At 51.5% G+C, this 22205-nt stretch overlaps 1 protein-coding gene across 3 annotated transcripts; it reads left to right on the forward strand.

Annotated features, from left to right (window-relative positions):
- The first annotated feature begins 88 nt into the window (after positions 1-88).
- Positions 89-22158, forward strand: LOC114846438 (RAS guanyl-releasing protein 2-like). Of its 3 annotated transcripts, none has more exons than XM_029135369.3 (17): positions 89-450; positions 7277-7409; positions 7491-7593; positions 7750-7806; positions 7998-8129; positions 8530-8680; positions 9114-9287; positions 10942-11058; positions 11417-11698; positions 14502-14576; positions 14660-14782; positions 14869-14984; positions 15061-15202; positions 17918-17954; positions 19642-19800; positions 20710-20772; positions 21022-22158. In XM_029135369.3, the coding sequence occupies exons 2-16, from the start codon at positions 7340-7342 to the stop codon at positions 20766-20768; spliced, it is 1797 nt and encodes a 598-aa protein (XP_028991202.1). In that variant the 5' UTR covers positions 89-450; positions 7277-7339; the 3' UTR covers positions 20769-20772; positions 21022-22158. The 3 variants fall into 3 exon arrangements, with proteins under 3 accessions (XP_028991202.1, XP_028991211.1, XP_028991220.1); XM_029135378.3 differs by having other exon boundaries at positions 89-290; XM_029135387.3 differs by lacking the exon at positions 89-450 and adding an exon at positions 2588-2864.
- The last annotated feature ends 47 nt before the right edge of the window (positions 22159-22205 follow it).

Consider the following 22205-nt stretch of genomic DNA (forward strand, 5'->3'; position numbering starts at 1 on the left):
TGTGATGCTACCAATAGGCGGGACTGTCGCTCCACACAGCGTGATTGCGGGCAGCAACAGCTGGAGCAGGAGCACGCGGGGCTGGCACGCGGTCCGGCCGCGATCAGACGAGTGCGCGCCGCGCTGCTTCCGCGACTCCGGCGCGCGCGCGCCCGCGCGCTCCGCATCCACAACTTACTTCCCAGTGCGCCGGGAGGGGACTTCAGCGCGTTGTAGGCTCAGGGTGCCGCGAGCGCACCCGCACACTGCGCTGAGGGGAGCGACGCCGTTAACTCGCACGGAACCCGAGGGTACGTCCACCGACGAGTTCGTCTGCAACAACCGATTCTCCCACCCGGTGATCAGACAGGCGCGGAGAGTTCGGTGGTGCCGGTGATGTAACGGGTTTCATCTCAACTGTTGCCACATTAGCCTCTCCTCTTAGAGCATGGGACCCCTCAAACTCTAAAGGTAGGAAACGTCTCGTGACGCGCTCGTGCTCGTTTGGGCACTTTTACGCGCGGCCGCTCTCGGGCATTGTTCAGTATTCGATCGCGTGTGTCGCAGCGAAGCGTCGCGCGCTTATTTCTTCCAGGCTCGAGGGGAAACGTCCTCACCTGATTTGCTGCACATCAGTGCCGTTACGCGGCCAACTGTTGCGCACTGCGTGTGTTTGCGCCACCAACCACAGCGACGGCAGCTCCGTATACATTCGTCTTCACGCAACAGAGGGTGCGTTTGCGTCTGTTTGATAAAATTGTGTCGCACAAACTACTTGCAGCTGCGGCACGCGCACTTGCAGAAGAAAGAGGGGCAACATGGAAAAGTAGAAGAGGTCGTTGTGAGGTGTGTGAGGGACCGACAAGGTTTTTAATGCTGCTCATTCGGACAGGATGATGCTGAAGCTCACTGCTGAGAGGTCGAACAAATGAGCCTCACACTGACTCTCTGGCACCTGTTGCAGCTCTGCTTCGAAACCAGCGAACGTGGTTTCGAAGCGCGTTGAAAAGAGCCACACACACAAGGCCAGAGCCCCGTTTGTGGTGAAATTGGACGAGCGAGAGGCCAGACTCTCGTCTGCTCGCTTCATCTACGCCTGCCGTTACCCGTCCCCTCACAAAGGCTGCAGCCTTCAGACGGGCGATTCCCCCCCCACCGCCTGGAAGCAGCGGATCAGGGGGCGTCTTCAGGCGTCGCCGCTGCTGATTGCTCGCGCCGCAGCTCATGCGCCGCGGCGTTTTCGGTGCCAGGCTTCGACCGTAAGCCGCGTCCGGGCGTCAGTAACGGTCGCCTGTTTTGGATACTGGACAGACGAGCCTTGTGTGCACTTGTTAATCTGATTCAGGCCATGCAAATCCACATGTGCCTCCGCACGGACGGCACAAACTGCAGGCTTGAATGTGCAGAAACCCGGCGTGTGTTAGAGGGGCCACAGGGCAAGTCATTCCTAAAGGAAGCCCCTGCGTCTCCGCTCCCCCTCCCTCCTCCCTGCTGCCGCAGTGCAATTACCCGGGGCCTCTGGAGCGCTCACCCTTCATATTCAGCGTCGCCGCCTGCCCCCGCCTCAACCCGCAGCAGCGCCGCACTCATCAGGTGAACCCAGCGGAATTGGATCCATTGTCACAGACCGCCGCCTAATCAGCTCAGACTTGTGCGCTGGATGTTTGCACCCGCGTTGAGTCGCCACGAGCCTTTGGATCACTTGCGGCTCTGGGTGGTGGTTAAGTAACAGCAGTGGAATTCAAGTATGTCCACGGAGTCATGGATTCTTTGTTAGGAGTGTGTTTCTCATTAAAATGGCTGAAGAAACTAAAGACGCACGGTGTAGGCAGAGTTGGACTCCTCTCTGGTTTGACTCCCACTAACTTGGTTGGCTCCCAGTCAGACCAGAACCCAGTGTGAGGCTGTGCTCATTCCTACTGTAAGCAGCTCACATTTGCTGTTTTTTCCAGTCCGTTCACGTTTGACGTGGACGCTTGCAAGAACTCCGGTCCTATTTCTGGCAGATCACACAAATTACGGTCCAACCCGCACTGAACTGGAACCGAGCGGTTTGATGAAACGTGTACGTGGAACTCCGCTATCAACACAGAAAGATCATGTCGGAATCAAAGAATGAAACCCAGGAAATATCCAATTATGCAGAAGACCCAGAGAAACTCTTTAGGTTTGCAAAGGTCAACGCTCTCTCCGGGGTTCGGTCCAATCGTCTTTACTCTTCGTCCCCGCTCTCTCCTCCTGTCACCACTTCAGCTCCGATGAAAGGGCACGGGCCCTGTAAAGCATGGGACTGTCAGCGCTGCTCTCCTCACCTTCAGGGCCGGGCTGGGAAGCAGGCGGGAGACAAATGTACACAGCTAGTGAATTAGTGGCACTAAGATTAGTTGAGGCCTCGCTTGACTGGCATCGCAGGCGTTACTGTAGGTGGATTGAAAGGAATCGGCCCTCGTGTTCATACAGATCTGTAAAGGGCCACGCTTCTTTTCTGAATGTGCCTAATCACACAATCAGCGGTGTGTTATGCAGACAGGAAGCTGTGGGCTTCGTGGTTTGCGTTAGGGACGAATGCACAAACAGGAACTAGCTGGAGGCTACGACGCCTGCAGGGTTAGCGAAGGCCGAGCCGGCTGCATGCGAACCCCGCGGCGTCCACGCGTCTCAGAGCGGCTGTAGAAGGAAACCGCTGCCGAGCGCAGCGAGCACGGGCCTGACAGGCAGCAGGCAACGAGCCCCGAGCAGCTAGCGCGTCGCTCTACGCTAGCGTGTCGGGACAAAGCCGCTAGCTTTGTCGCGGGCATTGAAGGAAGCGGCGTCTCGTGAGGTGCGAGGCTGCGGCTGGGTCGTCATGAAGCCCGTGGTTTGAATCCCGCCATAATCGCGTGCAGGTAACGTACAGCGAGCACCTTATGATGGACGGGAACCTGAGTCTGGGCCGGGTTGTTCTCTGTGGAGTTTCTCACCGATGTTAATGACGTCGCATTCATTTCACCTTCAAACAGATGCTGCAACGCTTATGTTTGCTCTCGTCCGACTGTTTTTCAACGCGAGCGAGACGTCATTTCCTGTTGCCATTGTTGAGTTCAGCACCCGTGTCACACAGTCATGTATTGCTTCAAACCACTGCCATTCAAAGGTGAACAAATCTAACTTAGCTAATGCATTTGGAGGCATTTATGACACCAGTGTCATAAATGTCATAACACCTGATGATGATGCGGCGCCCGTGCCGTTGCACGGGCTGCATCTGCAGACTCGCAACAGGAAGTGAGATTCCTGACATCAGCGCGTTGAAAGGGCAGAGCGCGAACCCACGGCCGAGTTCTCGCACCTGCTTCAGGAGACGTGGATGAGTCACGGCTACTGCTTCAGCTCCTATAACCATGGTTTCAAGCTGCTCAGACGGGTCAAAGTCGCTGCCTGCAGGCCTTCAGAACGCTGTTAAAAGTGTGCAACACACACACACACACACACACACACACCCTTCCGGTGTTTGTTATGAGGCAAACTTTCACATGTGGTGAAAAGGAAACCTCCCAAACGAAGCCGTAAAAGCAGCGCGACAACAATGAGGCATTGTTGGCCAGGAGGCAGGTATTAGAGCGGCCGTTTGTCTTTTTAGGGCGAGAAAACAGAATAATGTGCGATCTGAAAGTGAACCCGATGTGGAACAGGATGCGTGAACTCTATTGTTACGGAGGACGTAATAAAACATAACCCCCTGGCAGCTGCTGCGTCCCGGCATCAAACTGTGGCATCTCCACCTCCTCCTCATTAATCACTCCTTGTTTTCCGATTCTATTTCCAGAGATTCCAGTTGCATTTTTTTCTCTCCTGGTTGTTTTTCATCATCACTTTACACTTTACCACAACAGCCTCCCAGTCGTTCCCCTCTGTATCTCCCATTCCTTCTCCTCCCATCGTCCCCAAGGAGCAACTGTAGCAGCTAATCTCAGTTTGCAGCCGGTGCCCCCCCGCTGATGTGGCATTCTGCATGTCCAGGGAAAAGGAAACGTTTCCCTTCCTGCCTTCGGAACCCCGCGGCCTGTAAATAGAGCCTGCCACCAGTAGGCTCCTCTGGAGGACTATATCTGTCCCATCCTTCGGCACCCTTGCTACAACTTCCTGAAACAAACTGGGGGGTGCCGGGCGGGAGATAAGGGTGGCGTGTTTGTGTTGTGAAGAAGTGTGTTTGTGTCGGCGTTTGGCAGCCTAATTCCAGCCGCGCGGCCTCGGCAGGACGGAGAGATAAGATGAACCCCCCCTGGATTAACAGCCTTCACGTTACTGCAGCTTAAGGACCATTTTAAACATCTCCCCCTTCGAATAGCAGATCGTGCGATTGTGTGACTCGAACCGCGCCGAGGTTTAAAGCGGAGTTTTCTGTCGCGGGTAGAATAATATTGACGTTAACTGTGAAATGGAATCACAACAGGAAGAGGACAGGCACGAAGGGAGAGTTCCTCCCGAGAGACTCCCACAAGCCGCGTGCGTGCGTTAAAAATACAGGTATGCAAAAGCAGTTACAGCGTAAAATGAATTTCCCTGGAAGCAGATCCCTTTGCAGCAACAGCGCTCCAGATGTTCCGTTTCATCCCACGCGTCCCGGCGACCTGAGTGAATGAGTCAGTCCCACACTTGACCAAACAACTCGCATATTTGGGACGCAAGACCTAAACACAACTCAGCTGTTGATAAGTCTAGTCCAGATGTGCTCCACATCTGTCTCATCAATGAAGCAGCTGCAAAAATTTTGGAAGCTTAACGTCCCTCCCCCATATTATCACATCACAATTCATTAGCTGAATATCATTGGTAGGTTTCCTCCTTACACAGATGACCTACCCATCTGCATGAGGGCGGTGGTGGTGGGAGTCAAGGGTCTGCTTTGTGTTTTAGAGCCGACACACCTCTACGAGTTGAGTTTGTATACATTTGTATTGGCACAACATGTTTTTGCTCAGTGCTTCTCCGTTGGTTCAGCCCGTTTGTTCCGGAGCAGGAGGTGTTTTCTCCGTCCGACTGGGTGATGTGACATTTTCGCTGTCATTAATCCTGCAGCGGCTCCCGCGTGGCCGGGGCCCGACCAGCCGCTCGCCCACTGCCCTTTATCCCCCCCCCCCCCCCCGTCCCACCCCGTAATCTGCCTGATCGATGGCCCTGGACCCTCGTCTCTAGGCAACCTCTGTCGGCGCGCGCTACCTGTCTGATCCGTCTGTGAGGAAAATACCCAAAGAACCGCGTGGGTGAGTGGCGATGAATGCGTCTCGGCGTTCTACCGTCGACCTCCTGGAAGCCGCCGGCACAGGCTGTTCCGCAGTGCTAGGACGGCAGGCTCCGTCTATGCCGGGTGGTGCTCAAACCCAGCCCCGCATCCTTTCACAGGCTTGGAGGGATGAATAGAGGCTGCGTTCTGGGAGGAAAGCGGGGTTTTCTATCAGCGCGCAGCTCCTGAGGACACGCTGTCCTCAAGTGAAAGCAGACGCCCGCTTCAGCTCGCGTGGAGATTACTCCCATCAGCGATAATGCGGCTCGTCTGGCGCTGATGCGCTCTGAGGCCACTTCGTTGTTGATATTCATGAGATTGTGTAGAAATTGTGCACAGGTCGCAGGTCCAAGGTTTTTTCCTTTTTCAGCTTTCTTGCTGAGACGACGGCCGCAGACGCGGCTTCCTGTGGTGGCCTCAGCGTCCCTCTCAGGAACTTTCAGCTCTATCTATAGCAACATTCTGATTGTGGTCCGGCCGCCTGTCGTTTCGTGTCGCTTTATCCGACTATGATCAGATCATACAGGCACAGATTTTCTGCCCTACTACCACCACTTACTGTATGCTCATGGTCATGATTACAATGATTAAAGCACGGGGGGGGGGGGGTTCTCTCCCCTACTTTTCTCCATGTTTCCTTTTCCCTCCATCTCTTAAAAAAATGTGTGTGTGTGCGCGCGTGTGTGTGTGTGTTTGTGTGCGTGCGTGCGTGCGTGGCCGAGGCAGCTTGTGAACCCTGTAATTGAGTGTGTCCTCCACACTCAATTACAGCACAGAGGAAGGCTTCATTGTGTCACAGACAATAGATACATGTTCATGCTCATCACAGCCTTCTCTCGCTGCTCTGCGGACCTAATTTCACTACTCCAGCACAAATCAGGTTTACGTCCGCTGTTGTTGTTGTTGTTGACGTGTAACGAGCAGAAGATAAGGTCTGTGGATTTTTTAATGAGACACAGCGAAGCCAGTAGAACAGTTTCCCTCAGGCTGCTGGTAGGTTTTAATCATCTCTAGGTGATGGATTTTATTGTGAAAGTGTGACTGTGACACGGCCTCACTTGGGTCGGTGCTGCAAAAGACTGATTATGACCGAATGGCAGCAGCTGCTTCCTCTTTATACCTCTGCGCCTCGTATTTAGCGTTGTGTTGCAGACCACACGCGTGGATCGTGTCGAATAAAGATAATACATGGCAGTTTCCTGTTGACTGCGCTTGTGGTCTTTATCGGAATGGGGTCAGAACAGATCATCGGGTCGTCTACTCGCTGTTGAACCCGTGATGACCCTATTTGAAGCTGGGTTTGTGCAGCGCAGGTGCAGCGTGTTAGAAATGCAAGTCTTAAGGCTGAAGGCCAACAGGAAGGAGCAGAGCAGGCCTGCGGGCGTGCAACCCTCCGATTCTGCCGGGGCCACGACCACAGAGCTCAGTGACTCTAAGCATCTGAGACACGCTAATATAGAATAGAAAAAAAAACCTTTACTACAAGGTTTATACATTAGACCAATGCAAAGCAAATGCAACTGGAACTGGACGCTTCCCCCTTTGGGTTGGGGCAACCTCAACTTGCCTTTGTGTGTGTGTGTGTGTGTGTGTGTGTGACAACTTTCTATAACTAAGGGAGCTAAAAACAATGCCCATTGAAAAGTAATGTGGCAACGGAGCATTTTAGTTTATAACATGACATCTAAACTGTCAATTAAATTGTGCCCTTTGAAGCGGAACGCGTCTCAGCGCAGGTTTTGCAAACCGACGCCATTCAGTGTGAGTCAAATCAGGCCGGGCACGTCAGCATGGGATGATGCTGACGGACAGATATCCCAATTAGGTCCAACACAAAACCCCATCGTAGCAAACAGCCGCTGGTAGTTTCTCCAGCGAGGAGCCGCTGGCAGAGCCGCGGACCGCGCAGCTATTCCAGGCAAGCGTGCGGACTGCACACTGTGAAGTCCATTTTCTCCCGCTTTGCTTCGTAATTATTCTCGTTTGCTCGCCTTTTGATCCTCTGTCTTCGTCCTGTTCTGTGCGCGGCGACAGGCGCCGGAGTCGAACGAGGCGGAGGGAGAAACCCCGGGAAACGAGGCGGCGAGGAGCGGAGCCATGGAGTCCATACTGTCGGAGCAGTCGGCCACAGTGGACGAGCTGGTGGAAGCGTGCATCCAGGCCTTCGGTCGGTCATTGAAGTTAACTGTTATTGCAGAGCGAGCTGTTGAACATGCTGTTCTGTTCTTGATTCCTTGTCTTGTTTCAGATGAGAAGGGCACTTTGAAGGACGCTACCTTGGTGCGCATGGTCCTCATGATGCACCCCTGGTACATCCCTTCCACCGACATGGCCAAGAAGCTGGTGCTGAAGTATCCTCTGTTTTAATTGCTGCCTGAGCTTAGCTGGGGAAGAATGTTGTCCATTAGACGTGTGAAACCCTAATGATGCTTGTGAGGGACTTGTTGTAAATGGTGATACAGCGCTGCAGAAGCTGCTGAAAGCTTGGACCTTGACTTGTGGCTCAGATCCCAAGAGGAGAGCTGCACCGCTGAGCGCCAAACGAGAATATGCCACCTTATCAAGTAACGAGCTCCATTATCTACCTCTTCTTTTTGACCTTCTCTGCTGTCTAGTCTCCATGAGCATCTAATGCAACATCACACTAAAGACGGGTTTCAAGCAAAGTCACAGCTGATGCAAACAAGTCGTTCCTCCTGCTTCCTCTGTGTCTTTTATCGCCTGTCTGTCTGAAATCCTTTGTTCTGCCGTGCAGGTACTGGATCTCCGAGTTTCCAGCGGAGTTCACTCTGAACCCGGAGCTGGCCGACCAGATCAAAGACTATAAAGACCTTTTGACCACCGAGGGCAACGAGCAGCAGAGCCAGCTCATTGACCTCGACAGTGTGTGAGTGAGGGCTTGTTGACAGCGGGGCTGAATATTCCTGCCCGTGGGTGTTTATGTCACTGTGCACTCTTTCTTGCCTTAGCTCATGGCTGCGCTGAGTTGTGCTATTCTGGGTGGCTGACTGTTCCTGTGGAAATGAAAGCGAGAAACATCAGCTTTTTATTTTATGCTGTGTAAAGTGTGTGAGTGGAGAAAGTACGCCGAGGAACTGAAGACGTCACTTCTGCATTTAGAGAAAAATCTGCATAGTTTCAGTTTGTGTATTAGTTTTATTGTGGCGGGTACTACTGTATGTGATGTCATTTTCATCTCATCTGTGACTTAACGAGTAAAATACTAGTTAAATTACGCCAGTCCCACTAATTGGTTCCGGCGTCGTGTGCCGTGTTGCCCCCGGCAGGCCGTCGCACAAATGGAAGCGGCAGGTGACGCAGCGCGTGCCGTCGGTGAGCAAAAAGAGGAAGATGTCGCTGCTCTTTGACCACCTGGACTCATGTGAGCTGGCCGAACACCTCACCTACCTGGAGTACAAGTCCTTCTGCAAGATCCTGGTGAGTCTCGAGACGCGTGTGTGAATTCTACACGGACGCACTGGAGACAAATAGTTGTTGCTAAGCAATAGAGGCTCAAATTGGCTCCTACTGGTTGCAATTACGTTTGATGACTGGAAGCATTTTTGCTTTGCTTGTTATTTTTAAGATGCAGAGGCAATTCTACTTTAGACACGTCTATTTTGGCACGAGCACAGTCTCCAAAAATGAAGATTTAAGATTAGCTTAGCATAAACTAAATTAGCTTGTTTGCATCAAGCAGATTATTTTAGCTGTAGCTTAGTTAGCGGATTGTTCTTAGAGAGAACAGAGAACTTTCCTGATCAAGGTAAAAGAAGCCTCTGAAACACGCGCCACAAAACACACGGCTACATCTGTAAAACGTATTTTTGTCCCCTAGATTTGCTGAAACCCGCTCCACTTCTCCTTTCAGTTCCAGGACTACCACAGCTTCGTGATGCACGGCTGCACGGTGGACAACCCCATCCTGGAGCGCTTCATCACGCTCTTCAACAGCGTGTCCCAGTGGATTCAGCTGATGGTGCTCAGCAAGCCCACCGCCCCGCAGAGGGCCGCCGTCATCTCCCACTTCATCCGCGTGGCGCAGGTTAGCGTCTTTGCATGCTAAGAAGCTGCCGCGAGCGTAATGCTGCCGTCCGGGGAGCGCTTGCGTGCTACTGGTGCATTTCAGGATTATCCACTGGCTCTGACAGACTAAAAAAGAAAGAAAAAAAACATAAAACTTAAAACTAGAACTTACACAGGTTTTTTTTACCACTCTACAGTGTCCATGTATTCCTTCAGGTCCGCGTTCACTCGCTGAAATCATCTGGAGGCTGACGTTGTACTGAGCATATGCCTGGAGACTGTCAGCCCTTCACTACGCACCGTCTCTTTAAGTGGCGTCCTGGGCTCCAGAGTAATTGATATAATTTCAGCTTGATGTTGTCATCTGCTTTGGTCTGACAGATGGGCTGAGTTTTCCCCGTGCGCCACCACTCGCTCATCTCCACCCAGCGAGGGAACACTCTGCTACTCTGCCGACGCGTCCTCTGCTCTGCTTTGGGATTGATCGCACTGTTTCGTGAAGACAGTTTGCCTGTGCTGAGCAGAACTTCATAGTTTATTCAGCAGCGTCTCAGTGGGTTTCTGCTCCTCCTCGTGTCGGCTCCAGCACCTCGGCAGGGTTCTCGCCAGGAGCCCTCCCTCAGGTGTCACTCTCACATATTGTAGAGGTGAAGACAGAGAAAAAACTGAGGACACTGTTTGACGCTCATTGTCCAAAAAGGTTAAAAACAATGTGTGCAATGTGTTCATGGTATTAAGTCACATTCACTCTGATTTAGAATCGATGACACTGGTTTGAGAGATAAATAGGTTGACGTGATGATAATCGATGCCCCCCACTGTGACGGTTCAGCAGCCATTTTGAGCTGTGCCATTCACACAGAACAGGGAATGACGAACTCCTCAGTGAGACAGAGAGAGAGAAATCGCCTCTCTGCAGCTTTACTATAGTGAAACATCTGAAACGTTAGCATTTATAAGATCAGCACGAGCGCGCGAAGGGAAGCGCTGACGTTGAGCGGCTCAGACGGCGCAGAAGCCTCGACGACTTGACATTTCCCAAAGCTTCCCTCAGGGCGCCCCGCTCGTATCTCATTCCAGCGCCCCGATGGGAGGCCACAAATGAATCATGTTCATTAATTGTTTCTTTCCTGCAGGGACTTGTGCGTTCATTCAAAATGCAAAAACCTCCCTTTCATCGCCGAAAAGCTCAATTTCAATGTCGGTTCGCTTGGACTGAACCCAGCAGACCGGCGCCGGCTGTGCCACATACGTAGCGGTTATTTGGCGACAGCGTGAACTCGGCTCGATGCTGCACGCGGCCACGCGACCGACCCGGACCCGTTGCCTGAGCTCGCGCTCACGTGCACATGCGGGCCGCCCTGCAAATGCAGGCGCTGCCGTCAACACTGCTTTGCTAATCGATTCCAAAGGCTGTTGGAGCTGAACCACCCCCCCGGGAGCCCTCCCACACAGCTGTGACCCCATTGATTTTCTGCGAGATGCCAGGGAGGCTGAAGGGCAGCGTGGAGCCCCGCAGAGCGCCATTCACAAAGTGTTCGCCCCGACTCCGACACCGACTAGAACATTCACTCACTCCTCCGTTCGCTTCACCCTCCAAAGTCCGCATTCTGCTGCGTCTCTCTGACTTTTTCCACCCTCGCTGATATTTTCTCCCTCATCTCCCTCGACAGAAGCTGCTGCAGCTGCAGAACTTCAACACCCTGATGGCCGTGGTGGGCGGCCTCAGCAACAGCTCCATCTCCCGCCTCAAAGACACGCAGGCCCACATCGGCGCCGAGACCAATAAGGTGCCCTAGCCGCTCCCTTCAGCCGCCACCGATCTATTCCTGGCATGCGGAGCCAGACTCGTTCAGACACATCCAAGCGCTCGATGCATGCCCGTGCAATTAGCTCACAAGTGATGTTGAGTCTTGATTCAGTAATGGACGTGTCCTCTGTGTGGGTTGCCAGCCTCCTTTTCCTGTGCACATTCCTCCCACGCAGTGTCTTTTTCAAACTATGAATTTGAGCCATACGACTGTAGAGTTGCATCAACAGTTGGGAGAGTTGCTGTCTTGTCAGTTCAGTAAGTCCATCTGGACCAAGGTTCTGTTTCCAGCCAGCCCACCATCGCTTTAATTTCACCCCCTCCCGCTTTCCCTCCAGGTTTTCAACAACCTCATCGAACTGGTGACGTCGTGCGGCAACTACAGCCAGTACCGCAAGCGCTTCTCCGAGTGCTCCGGCTTCCGGTTCCCCATCCTGGGCGTGCACCTGAAGGACCTGATAGCCGTGCACGTGGCGCTGCCGGACTGGGTGGACAAAGAGAAGACCAGGGTGAACCTGGCCAAAACCCAGCAGCTGTACGCCATCCTGCAGGAGCTGGCGCTCATCCAGGCCACCTCGCCCAACATCGACGCCAACACGGACCTGGTCAACCTCCTCACGGTGGGTGCACGGATGGGTGGAGCCGGGTTAAGGTCCTATTAACTGTGATTTCACACATGAGCTGATGAGTCTGGAGTAATGGGCCAACATCTGGTCATGAGCTGTAATTCGTCCTCAGGCAGACGGTGCTTTAGTTAGATTTTATTTTCAGTAAATCTGCTGCACCTGCTCCCTGGCAAAGGCAGAGGTTTGAAATGTTTTGCTGCTTCAGCTGAGCCCTGACAACTGGCACACGTCTCCTAATAGGAATATTCAGCACAAGATCAGCTGTTCCATGGACTTGTACGCTGGTTTTTAGCATTTAAGTGTTAAGTGCTACGTGTCGGTAGCTTGAAGGCTTAGTTACTGTTAGAGGTTCGTCCGTATTCACAGCTTGGCTCATGCTGTGGAGTTAATTTTTGCTGTTTGAGAACCTACAATGTGTCTGAACACATCACACCAAGGACAACTTCTGTACTGTCCCTGAACGCACCACATCTACAGCTGACAGGCTCATGCTACCAGCGACACAATACTACTTTATTATTGAAAAGCTCCTGCGAAAAGGCAACTAGTGCAACCTTTAATATATTCAATTATGTGTCTTTTCTCTCTGAAGGCCGTTTTTAATAACTTACAGTTCAATCAGATTTCCAGGACACTGCACAAAAGTTGTTAGACTGCAAGAAAATCAATACAGTTTAATAAGGTGAATGCATTAAAATAACTTCTTGCAGTCGTTAAACTGCACAACAGAAGCAGCATTAAGGGCTAGAAGGGCCTTCAGAGCACGCGGAGTCCGTCATAGTGGACCTGCAAACATCATGAATGTTACCACAAAACGTACCTGCAAATAAGAGGCCGCAGCATCTCCTCCGACTCAGGTGCCGTGAGTCCGCTGGTCAGAAGCTCTCATTACCAGACGGCGGAGGAGCAGGAGGAGCGGGCGACAGGCCCGTTTGATGCCGAGACTTTGTTCTGCGGCGCTGCCAAGTGGGCAGAAATGTGCCAGCGACTGAACAGTGTGAAGCCAAAGCTTCCAAAGTATCGAAGTGGTTGGAACAATCTGCGTCCGCCACCAGTGGAACGGCTGGTGATGATGATGATGATGATGATGATGATGATGTGATTTCTCTTCGCGGTACAAAACACTACATCCTGCGTTTGCCGCTACGCAATCATCTTTTATCTTCTTTGTCTCCCCAACGTCTGCTCCTAACAGGCCCCACGCCCCCAGGTTACTGCGCTGCCATGCTTCAGATTGATGGATTTGTTTTGTGTTTTCATATGGCTCGTAGTTCCGTCGTAAGCCGACTCGCTGGAGGAAACCATCGCTATAAAATGGGCAAGATGTTCGTAGAGCACAGTCGTTTCCGTCTCTGTCGTAAACGGAGGCTGCAGATCCATCACAGCGCGACGTTCGTTCATCTCTGAATGATGAGGAGACCCAGAAACTTTGGCTTAAAATCTAATTGAGTGAGTGTGTTGTATTAACAGTGTTTACAGTTTGTACTGAGAGAAGCACAAACTTTGTTTTCTAAGCGTCTTGTTCGTTTTTGAGGTTTTTGTTTCTGCCTCAGTTGCAGGATGGGTCTTTTCTTGGTGAGACCATACAGCTGGTGTTGTAGCTCTGTTTTTTGACAGATGCAGATAGAGTAACAGTTTCAAGCATTTGCACCCGGCGATCGATTACTCAATTACATGTTCAGGTGAGATTGCTGCAGGCTTCGCTTGTTGTAGAAATGAAGGGAACGCTTTGACAGGTTGTGGAGCTGAGGGCCATCGCAGACGTTTGCTGGACAGAGTCAATATCCAATTAGCTTATGCCAGAACTTAACAGGCTTTATTTAGTGCGAGTGGTGCTCGGCTCACACAGAGGAGGAGGAAGGAAAGTCAATACATCCTTCAAAATAATAATACAAAAAGGGAAGACATGCTTGTGTGGAGAGCTAAAATAAACAGCACAGCACACGGCTCTTAAATTGGATTTAGCTCCTGTTTGTGTCCTCAGCCATTCGCGTGAAAGAGGCTCCTTTTTATATGTGGTGAATAAATTAGCTTCACCTGTGCTTTTAAATGCTGCAGAGCTGGAACAAAAAGAGCAACCTCCTTCCTTTCTGCACCTATGAGTTCAACGCAATAAAAAGCCAGGAGATGCGACCGCAGTAGGAAATAGCTCTGAGAAATAATTAGAGGCCAACGGTGGATGCAGCGGTTGATTACATGTGGCGTTCGGCCAACTCACCGAACCCTGAGACGTGTTAACTGGAGCAAAAAAAAACATAGATGCTGCTCCTTCACCTGTTGCCATAGCTGCAGTGTTAAAGGTATATCTACTTAACAAGATGTGTGTGTGTGTGTGTGTGTGTGTGTGTGTGTGTGTGTGTGTGTGTGTGTGTGTGTGTGTGTGTGTGTGTGTGTGTGTGTGTGCGTGCGTGTGTGTGTGTGTGCGTGTGTGTAAACAGTCCTCACCTTCTTCAAATGATGGATGCTACTGTACACAAACTATAGTATTTGAGCAGGCACGCTTTTTTTTTTTTTTTTTTGTTTTTGTGCTGATGTGCTGATTCTGGTGCCATTGTGTCAGTCAAATGAAAGGCTGTGACAGTTCACGGATGCAGTATCAGTAAAAGTAGAGGAAACAGTAGCTTCTGCAACTACAAATCCCTTCTTCCTGTAATTAAAAATGATGTGTCACATATCCACGGGAAACAGAGAGAATAGAGGATATTTAAAATAAATTGTTGATCACGTACGACCTGTGAGTTTAATGAAGACAGACACTAATGAGTGTTACATCTGCTATGATGTGTCATGTTATCAGGTGTCATTGGACCAGTACCACACCGAGGAGGAGATCTACCAGATGTCCCTACAGAGGGAACCACGGAAGCCAGTGGTGAGCGGCTGCTGTGCACACGGGCCTTCAGCAGATTCTCGCTCCTCCTCCCGATACTGATCCCGTGCTATTTGTTTTGCCAGCAAAACTCCAGCCCCTCCCCCACGCCCGACCCCCAGCCCCCGATGATCGACGAGTGGGCCGTGTCGGTGAAGCCCAACGCCGACCCGACCATCATCAAGAAACACATAGAGAAGATGGTGGAGGTGAGCTGGTCGCACTCGCTCAACAGCTAAACATGCTAACTTTGAACTTTAACTTAATTGATTCCAACTTCCCCTCCTGCTCACAGTCGGTCTTCAAGAACTTTGACACGGACGGCGACGGACACATCTCCAGGGACGAGTTCGAGGCCATCAGGAACAACTTCCCTTACCTCAGCAAGTTCGGGGAGCTGGACAAGAACCAGTGAGCATGCCGCCCATTCCCAGCGCCACCCGTTCAGCCCGTAGGCCCAGCGTCACCTCCCCGCTTCCTCCCGCAGGGACGGGAAGATCAGCCGGGATGAGATGGTCGACTACTTCATGAAAGCCAGCTCGCTGCTCAACTGCAAGATGGGCTTCATCCACACCTTCACCGAGGCCACCTACGTCAAGCCCACGTTCTGCGAGCACTGCGCCGGCTTCGTGAGTCCACAAACGCAGACACAAATATTAGTGTTTCCATTGCACGGTCCCGCTAGTGTTGCAGTATCTTCCGAAAGGTCAAAGGTCGTCTGCGCTCCGCCGTGCCACCGTCCAGCCTACAGTATTGTTTCTATTGCTTCTAATGGGGCAGCGCGCGATGGCCCCATCTGTCCGAGGTCCATCCTGTCGGGTCAGGGCGCTGCCGGACTCCAAAAGTTGCATTCAGGGACGAATGGGAGGAAGATAATTGGCCGATAACCTTCCTATGTGGCACTGTGACGTCTGTATATGTGTGTTTGTGTCCCCTTCCCCTTAACCCAACCCCCTGAGGAGCTCTGTTATTCAGACCCAGACGGTGAGTCAGCGCCCGGCTCTAATGAGAACAGGACTGTCGTACGGAACCGCGGATCCTGACCTGATGTCCTGTCTTTTTCTCCACGCTTCATACGAACCGGAGTGAGGCCGCGAGGGCGGAGCCCAGCGCTCCCCCGGCGGGCTCCTTCCTTTAAACACGAGTGAGCGCGGCGGAGGTAGATACGCCCGCCGCTTCCTTATCGGCCGGCCTCGTGCTTTCCTCTTGGCCGCTGTGCAAAAGCAGCGGCTCGTTTTTCAGCGCTCGTCCTCGAACGCACCGCGCGAGCCGGGACGGAGGGGAGTGAGCGAAGATGCAGCCGAGCCAAAACTCCAGGTTTCTCCCTCGCACCGTCGCAAACACGGCGTTTTGCTGATAACGGACTCATTGCCTCATTCGTGACGAGGCTTTGTTCACCCACGGCGGTTCTCTGCTGTGCTCCAGGGTTCACGTCAGGGTTCTGCTCCTCACGGGAGCGTGGTGGTTGGACATGGAGCTCAGCCTGATGGCTCTGAGGTGGAGCACGTTAATAATCAGCTCTTGGCCTCTGGGCACTGGGGTTTCCTGTGCCTGAACACGATGTACTGCACGGCTGATGATGATGAAAGTCCTTGTTGCAAGCCAGTGTTAAGAAATAGTCTTAAAGAACTGACTGACAAATCATATATAAATGTTTGTGTGTTGCATTCGCTTATACATGTTTTATAGCCTACATATAATAACACCACCTCCACCTCCTGTGGATCCCAGTATGTACTGGAGTAAATGTCCTGCTGCCTCGTAGTTGCACAACGTCGCTGATTTATAATTCGGTTGGAACTGAGAATGGCTGGAACTGACTCCAGAACTATGAACCAACACCCTCGTTGTGTAATACTCGATGATAACGTGCGGTTGGAACCTCCAGCTCGCCGTAAATCCGCGCAGGACGCCGGCGAGCGAGCGCGGCTGCAGCCCGTCTCCGTAGCGAGCCGTGTCTCACAGCCTCCGAAGGCCGTGAAGGTCAGCGACTGTGTGTGTGTGTGTGTGTGTGTGTGTGTGTGTGTGTGTGTGTGTGTGTGTGTGTGTGTGTGTGTGTGAGAGAGAGAGATCTGGCCTCTTTCATGTCATTGTTCCCCCCACTGTCCGTGTGCTCCCCGGGTTCTGCTTGATCTCGGTCCCCGTCACCCCCCTCCCCCCAACCTCCTGCTCCGTCTGTCTCCCTGCTCTTCTCCTCTGTTCACTTGGTTCTTTATCCGTGGAGGTTATCGCAGTGTGACGTATGTGTGTTTTAACACGTCTTAGCCCATTAACTGCTAATTATGTGGACTTTCTCTTTACTGCCAACCGTTTCCCCAAAGCATATGGTTTTGGATTCATTTCCCACCTGTCTGGACATTTATTGGTTTACATTATTTCCAGTTCACACTTCATTACAGCTCCTGTCCAGCTCCTTAAACCTGATTTGAACAGGTAATATGTGCCGATCTTTTAAATTTTCTTTCCCCGGCTTTAAGCAGCTAGCTTTGTGTTCCTCATTCTTGTACTTGAAAAACATTTAGTTTGTTACAAACAGAATTTCCTTTGTGGGTTTTCTGAGTCTGTGCACGTAGGTCGACACTAGCTCGTTTCTGAGACGAGGAACCAGACTTAGTCGTCTGAGGATTTGAGAATATTTATTATATTATTTCTGTTATCTAGTATGTGAAGTTTTACAGGTGTTTTGTTATGATTTCTGCAAGGACACCATATTCGCTAAAGCTGAATAAAGTGACTTGATTGTGTCTGTTGTGGCGCATTCATGGTCGTGACTGTGCTCTGAAATGACAAAAGAAAAAATAGTGGGTCTGGAAACACTGGTCAAAAGGAATGCAAGTTATTAAAAGTACAAATACTCAATCCTGTCTCTTAAGTAATGTGTTGCTACACTGCGAATGCTTTGAACTTAATGACTGGAGTAATTACTGGATGCTTTATGTTTCTGCAAGACCCAGTGGATGATGTGGTCGTCAGAGTCAACAGCTGTCGCAGTGGAGACGCAAGTTTGACTTGCTGTGTGGCAACACTTTGGTTAAAGTCAGTGGGAGATTGTGGTTGTCTTTAATAAACACATTGTGTTTGACGTTGAGCCTTAGCAACAATGAGTGTTTGTGTGCAGACAAACTCCATGTTTTAGTGTGAGGTGAGATGTTTTAACAGAAAGAAAGTCTGACAACCTGACTTCCTGTCGCCTTCTTTGTTCTGTAGGCTTGAAAATCTAGGACTAAAATCACTGTTTGCTTTACCAGGACTGATCCCTTTTGCCAGTGACTTCCACAGAACTGCCCAGAACACCGCCTTAACTCCAAGCCTCACTGCCCTTCTCTTCTCTGTCTCTCATGCAGATTTGGGGTTTTTACAAGCAAGGCTACAAGTGCAAAGGTAAGAGAGCAGCTCTTTCTATTCTGTGTCTGCTGCACAACCCAGTGTAAACCACATGAAGAAGGATACAGCCTTAGAAGAAGTAGTGGTTCTCTTAGCATCATAAATTTGTGGCCGTACACACACACACACACACACACACACACACACCCTCCATAGATAAGTCCGAGTGCTGAGTAAATGTTATCAACACAGAAGCCGTAGGGAATAAATCTCACTCCCTCTCGTGCCGTGCGGCCGCATTGAGAGCTCTGTTCACCGGCGGCCAGATAAGCGCACACGTGTGTGTGTGTGTGTGTGTGTATGTGTGTCCTCTCAGGGCTCCCAGTAGACTGGTACACGAGCACGCCGATTCATTTCACAAACCTAGATACTCAGAGGCGCGTAGCCTCACGTCCTGCTCGCGCCCTCGCAGTCATTACTGTACCTGTAGAAACGTACACAAGCAGCTCTGCGCTAGCGCTGATGTAGCCGCGCGCTAATTAACTCATCCTACAGACAGTATGTTTCCAAGCAGATGTCAAGAAAAAAAACACACGGCGGGATATTAAAAAAATATAAAACGCTAATCTCGAGTCTCCATCTGCTGCAGGGGTCCACGCTCTGCCTCATCAATGAGAGACTGCGAGATATTTTACACTGACTTATTCAGCGCTTCAGCACATCGGTTTTCTAGTCCTCGTGCGGCACAAATCAGAGTGGATGCCCCTAAACCTGTAATTTGGTTTCTCATCCTTTGGAAAATATAGGACGCCAGCGTGTGTTTTGCTGTTTGAGGATGCGGAGCGCTCGTCTCCTCCGCGCGCTGCTAGTGAAAAACAAGCATTTCAATAATTGCCGCCTCGCGCGTTCATTCATGGAGACCGCTTGCTCCATCTCAGGTTGGCTGACTAACGCCTGTTAAACAGCATGCAAGTCATCATCAAACATCGGAGTTGCATAGCAACTAGAGTAATTAATGCTCTTCGGGGCCTTTGAGGTCCTGCGGTTTGTTATTGGCAACATTCGCACCCCCCTGGATTGAGTGTTTGGGAGAAGAGGACAGCTGCCGGTGTGATCAGCAGCTCATTTCTTTTCTGGCAAAACGTCGCTTTGTTAGTGGATCTGACATTTTCTTTTAATATAAATGCTCATAAATGTGACGTTGATACAAACTTGGTAAAAATGACAGAACCAGTGAAAACAAAAGACGCCCAAAAGGCTTCGCACGCGATCGCTCCAGTGCTTTAATGAGTCCAGAGGAAGTCAATGAGAGCTCCACAGCTATTCATTCCCATTAGCATTGTTAGCCTGCACTCAGGGACCTAATTGAAACGAATCACCTAGTCGGTGCTCGGACGCGCTGTGTGGAGGGTGTCTGACTGTGTCTGCTGGCTGGCTGCGTGACCCCGCCCTCCCCTCCCCGTAGACGCGCCCTGGCTGACGGAGCTGCCGTCGGGCACCGTGGGCCTCGCCGTCCGCATGTGCCGGTGCGCTAGCGTTAGCCGCCCGCCGCTAGCTCCCCCGCCTGCACCCGTGCCCCTGTCTGACCCTCTGCCTCCCGCCTCCCCCTCCTCCTTCTTCTTCTCCCCCTCTCGCCTCCTCTCCCGGCGCCGCTCCCTGCCCGACCCGCGACCCGCCCGGACCCTGCTCCTCTTCCGGAACCCGTCCGTGCCGGCGCCCCTGCCCGCCCGCGGGAACGCCGCAGCCTGCGGGGTCAACTGCCACAAGGCCTGCCGGAGCCGCCTGGCCGTGGAGTGCAGGAAGAGGACCAAGAGCATCAGCCACGAGGCGCCGCCGGCGCTGCAGGCCCGGTCCTACAGCTTCCCTCCGCCGGCCAACGCGCCGCCCAGCCTGCAGAGCACCGGTGAGACGCTCGCGCCACACGCACTCCACTTAGCATCAGGGGCGTGACGGTTGTGAGAGCAGAGACCGAAACCACAAGGTGCCCCCCCCTCGCCGCCCCACCCGACTCCATCCTGTTTTCTCACTACACACGATGCATGCGCTCCATCCGACTCTACAATTAAAAGTAAGCGTAACGCAGTGTGTGGCGGCAGCTGCTCTGCCGTGGTGCGTTCAGGGACCGCTGTTCCCCAGACAAAACCGCAGGTGTTAACCATGAACAGAAACATGGAACAAGCCACATTTAAAAACATCACAGGGCGTGACTCTAGATTCCACGGTTGCTGTTCTCTGTGGAGATGTTTCTCATTCACTGTAGTTGATGATGACAACAAAAGGTTGGATCAAAATGAGTTAATGAATTTGGCTGATATGTTTAAGTCCTAACACATAAATGATTGAACCCCTTTAACTTTCAGCCCTTGTCTTGATTGTAACTCAGGATCTGTCACCTTTTTATAAATCACGTTCAATAAATACAGCATTAGGCCCTTTTATTGGCTTTGAGGAAGCGCTGCAACAGAGTCCTCACCACCCCGACAGCGCAAACAAACAAGCGCGGCGCCGCGGCCGCTTTCCTGACGGGCGCCTTTGTCTCCGGGCGAGCATATGGTGCGCTGACATTTTGGAGGATATTCTCAAATAATGGAGCGTAATTTGCATTGGAAATGTGTGCGGCCCAGTGACTCATGGATGCGGCGCTGTCATCAGACGTTAGCGAGCGCGGCGCCCTGCTTTGTGCCGGGGCGATCAATGCTGGGATGAATGGAGTGACATGGTAAACACACGGAGGCCGCGCTGTTCTGTGCGGCACTGCTTTCACTAATCTATTTCTCATTTCTTCACCCCGGCCTTTTGCGGACGCCTCCAGTGATTGCCGAAGAGGACCTGGAGACAGTGGAGCAGGGAGTGTTTGACGTGCACCTATAACCAGGTGAATCCTGTGGTCCACTCATCGTCACCATCTCTAATCAATGTTTACTTATTTATCTGTCAAACCAGCAGAAACCCAGCAATTTACAGTATGTGCAGCAGAATATAGTAGATGTTCATGTGAAGAGATTTAATTGACCCTTTAAGTTTTAGACACTGAATGAAAAAAATGTGTGTGTGTGTGTGTGTGTGTGTGTGTGTGTGTGTGTGTGTGTGTGTGTGTGTGTGTGTGTGTGCGCGCGCGTTTCAGACGCCCTCCCACGTGCTGAGCCAAGCCTGAGAGCACGAGACGCTGCCACGCGGTGGACACACGCTGCAACAGCAACACCCCACGCAACAACGAATGTGAACGGATCCGTCTGTCTGAATACTGTGTTTACTGTGTGCGTTTTGATCCCGTGTCGGCCAGTGGTGTGACTGTAAATATATATAAACTATATATTAGTAAAAAAAAAAATCCACGCAATTGTATCTTGTTGGTGGAACGTTAAAGTCAGTGGGGTTTGTAGCTTGAGCTGACTGTGGACTTTTACTTTGGAGGTGCTTTTATTTGCCACGAATGTAAAGCTGCCACAGACTAAGCTGCTGTTTCTATTGGCCGGTGGACCAGTGACTGTGGAAGTGTCCGTTTCCTGTAGCTGTAGCCGCGTTGCCGTTGTTTCCGGTGAAAAGCGCTGCTCTCACGTGAAGGACCCGCCCCGTTCCGATCAACACATTGACGGCAGCGAGAGAGGAGGCCGGCGAAACTCCCGCCGAGGCCTCTATCAGTTTTCTAAACGAGCTCTCGAGCTCTTAAGCTGTCGGTTAGAAAAATAAATGAATAAAATGAAAACACGTCCAACGAGAGGCATCACAAGCGGAGTAATGAGGCTTTTCATTTGACAGCAGCTTATGAAAACATTTCCCTGAGAATCCGTTCCGATGCGAGTTGTACTTCGCCGCTTTCATCCCGCATGCCCCCCCCCCCCCCCCCCCCCTTCGCAGCTCTGTTCTCGGGCCAATCGTCTCCGACGCTCACTTCCTTAATGCAGCGCGCCAAGTTATCATTTATTTAGGGAACATGAAGTCTTGAAACTCCAGACAGAGGAAACGTTCTGTTGCTCTGTGCCTCTGGAGAGATGAATTCCGACTTCGAGTGCCACATTCATAAGCGCTAATTTGTCGCTGAATGAGACTGCTCGCAGTTGCTATTTATTTGTGTGTGTAAAGTGCCACGTGGCTGCTGGCCCTTCGCCGTCGCTCTGCGCCTCTCGTTGTTCTGTGAATGAGTCTTTTAGACTGATGTCATGTTTCTCCTTGTGGCTCCCACATGATTCCAGTATTAAATGCGCCGAGCATCTTCCTTTTTATGTGTTCTGAGTGTAATAAGAATGATCCTGTACAAACAGTGGCTTCGTCTTCTTTCTCTGAATCTTTAATTAACGACAACCAGGT

Source organism: Betta splendens, chromosome 2, assembly GCF_900634795.4.
Source record: "Betta splendens chromosome 2, fBetSpl5.4, whole genome shotgun sequence".
Taxonomy (NCBI): Eukaryota; Metazoa; Chordata; class Actinopteri; order Anabantiformes; family Osphronemidae; genus Betta; species Betta splendens.

Coding starts and splice junctions, on each gene's coding strand:
- LOC114846438 (XM_029135369.3), top strand. CDS start 7,340: ATGGAGTCCATACTGTCGGAGCAGTCGGCCACAGTGGACGAGCTGGTG. Junction 8,130..8,529: donor CTCATTGACCTCGACAGTGT/GTGAGTGAGGGC, acceptor TGCCCCCGGCAG/GCCGTCGCACAAATGGAAGC. Junction 15,203..17,917: donor GCGAGCACTGCGCCGGCTTC/GTGAGTCCACAA, acceptor TCTCTCATGCAG/ATTTGGGGTTTTTACAAGCA.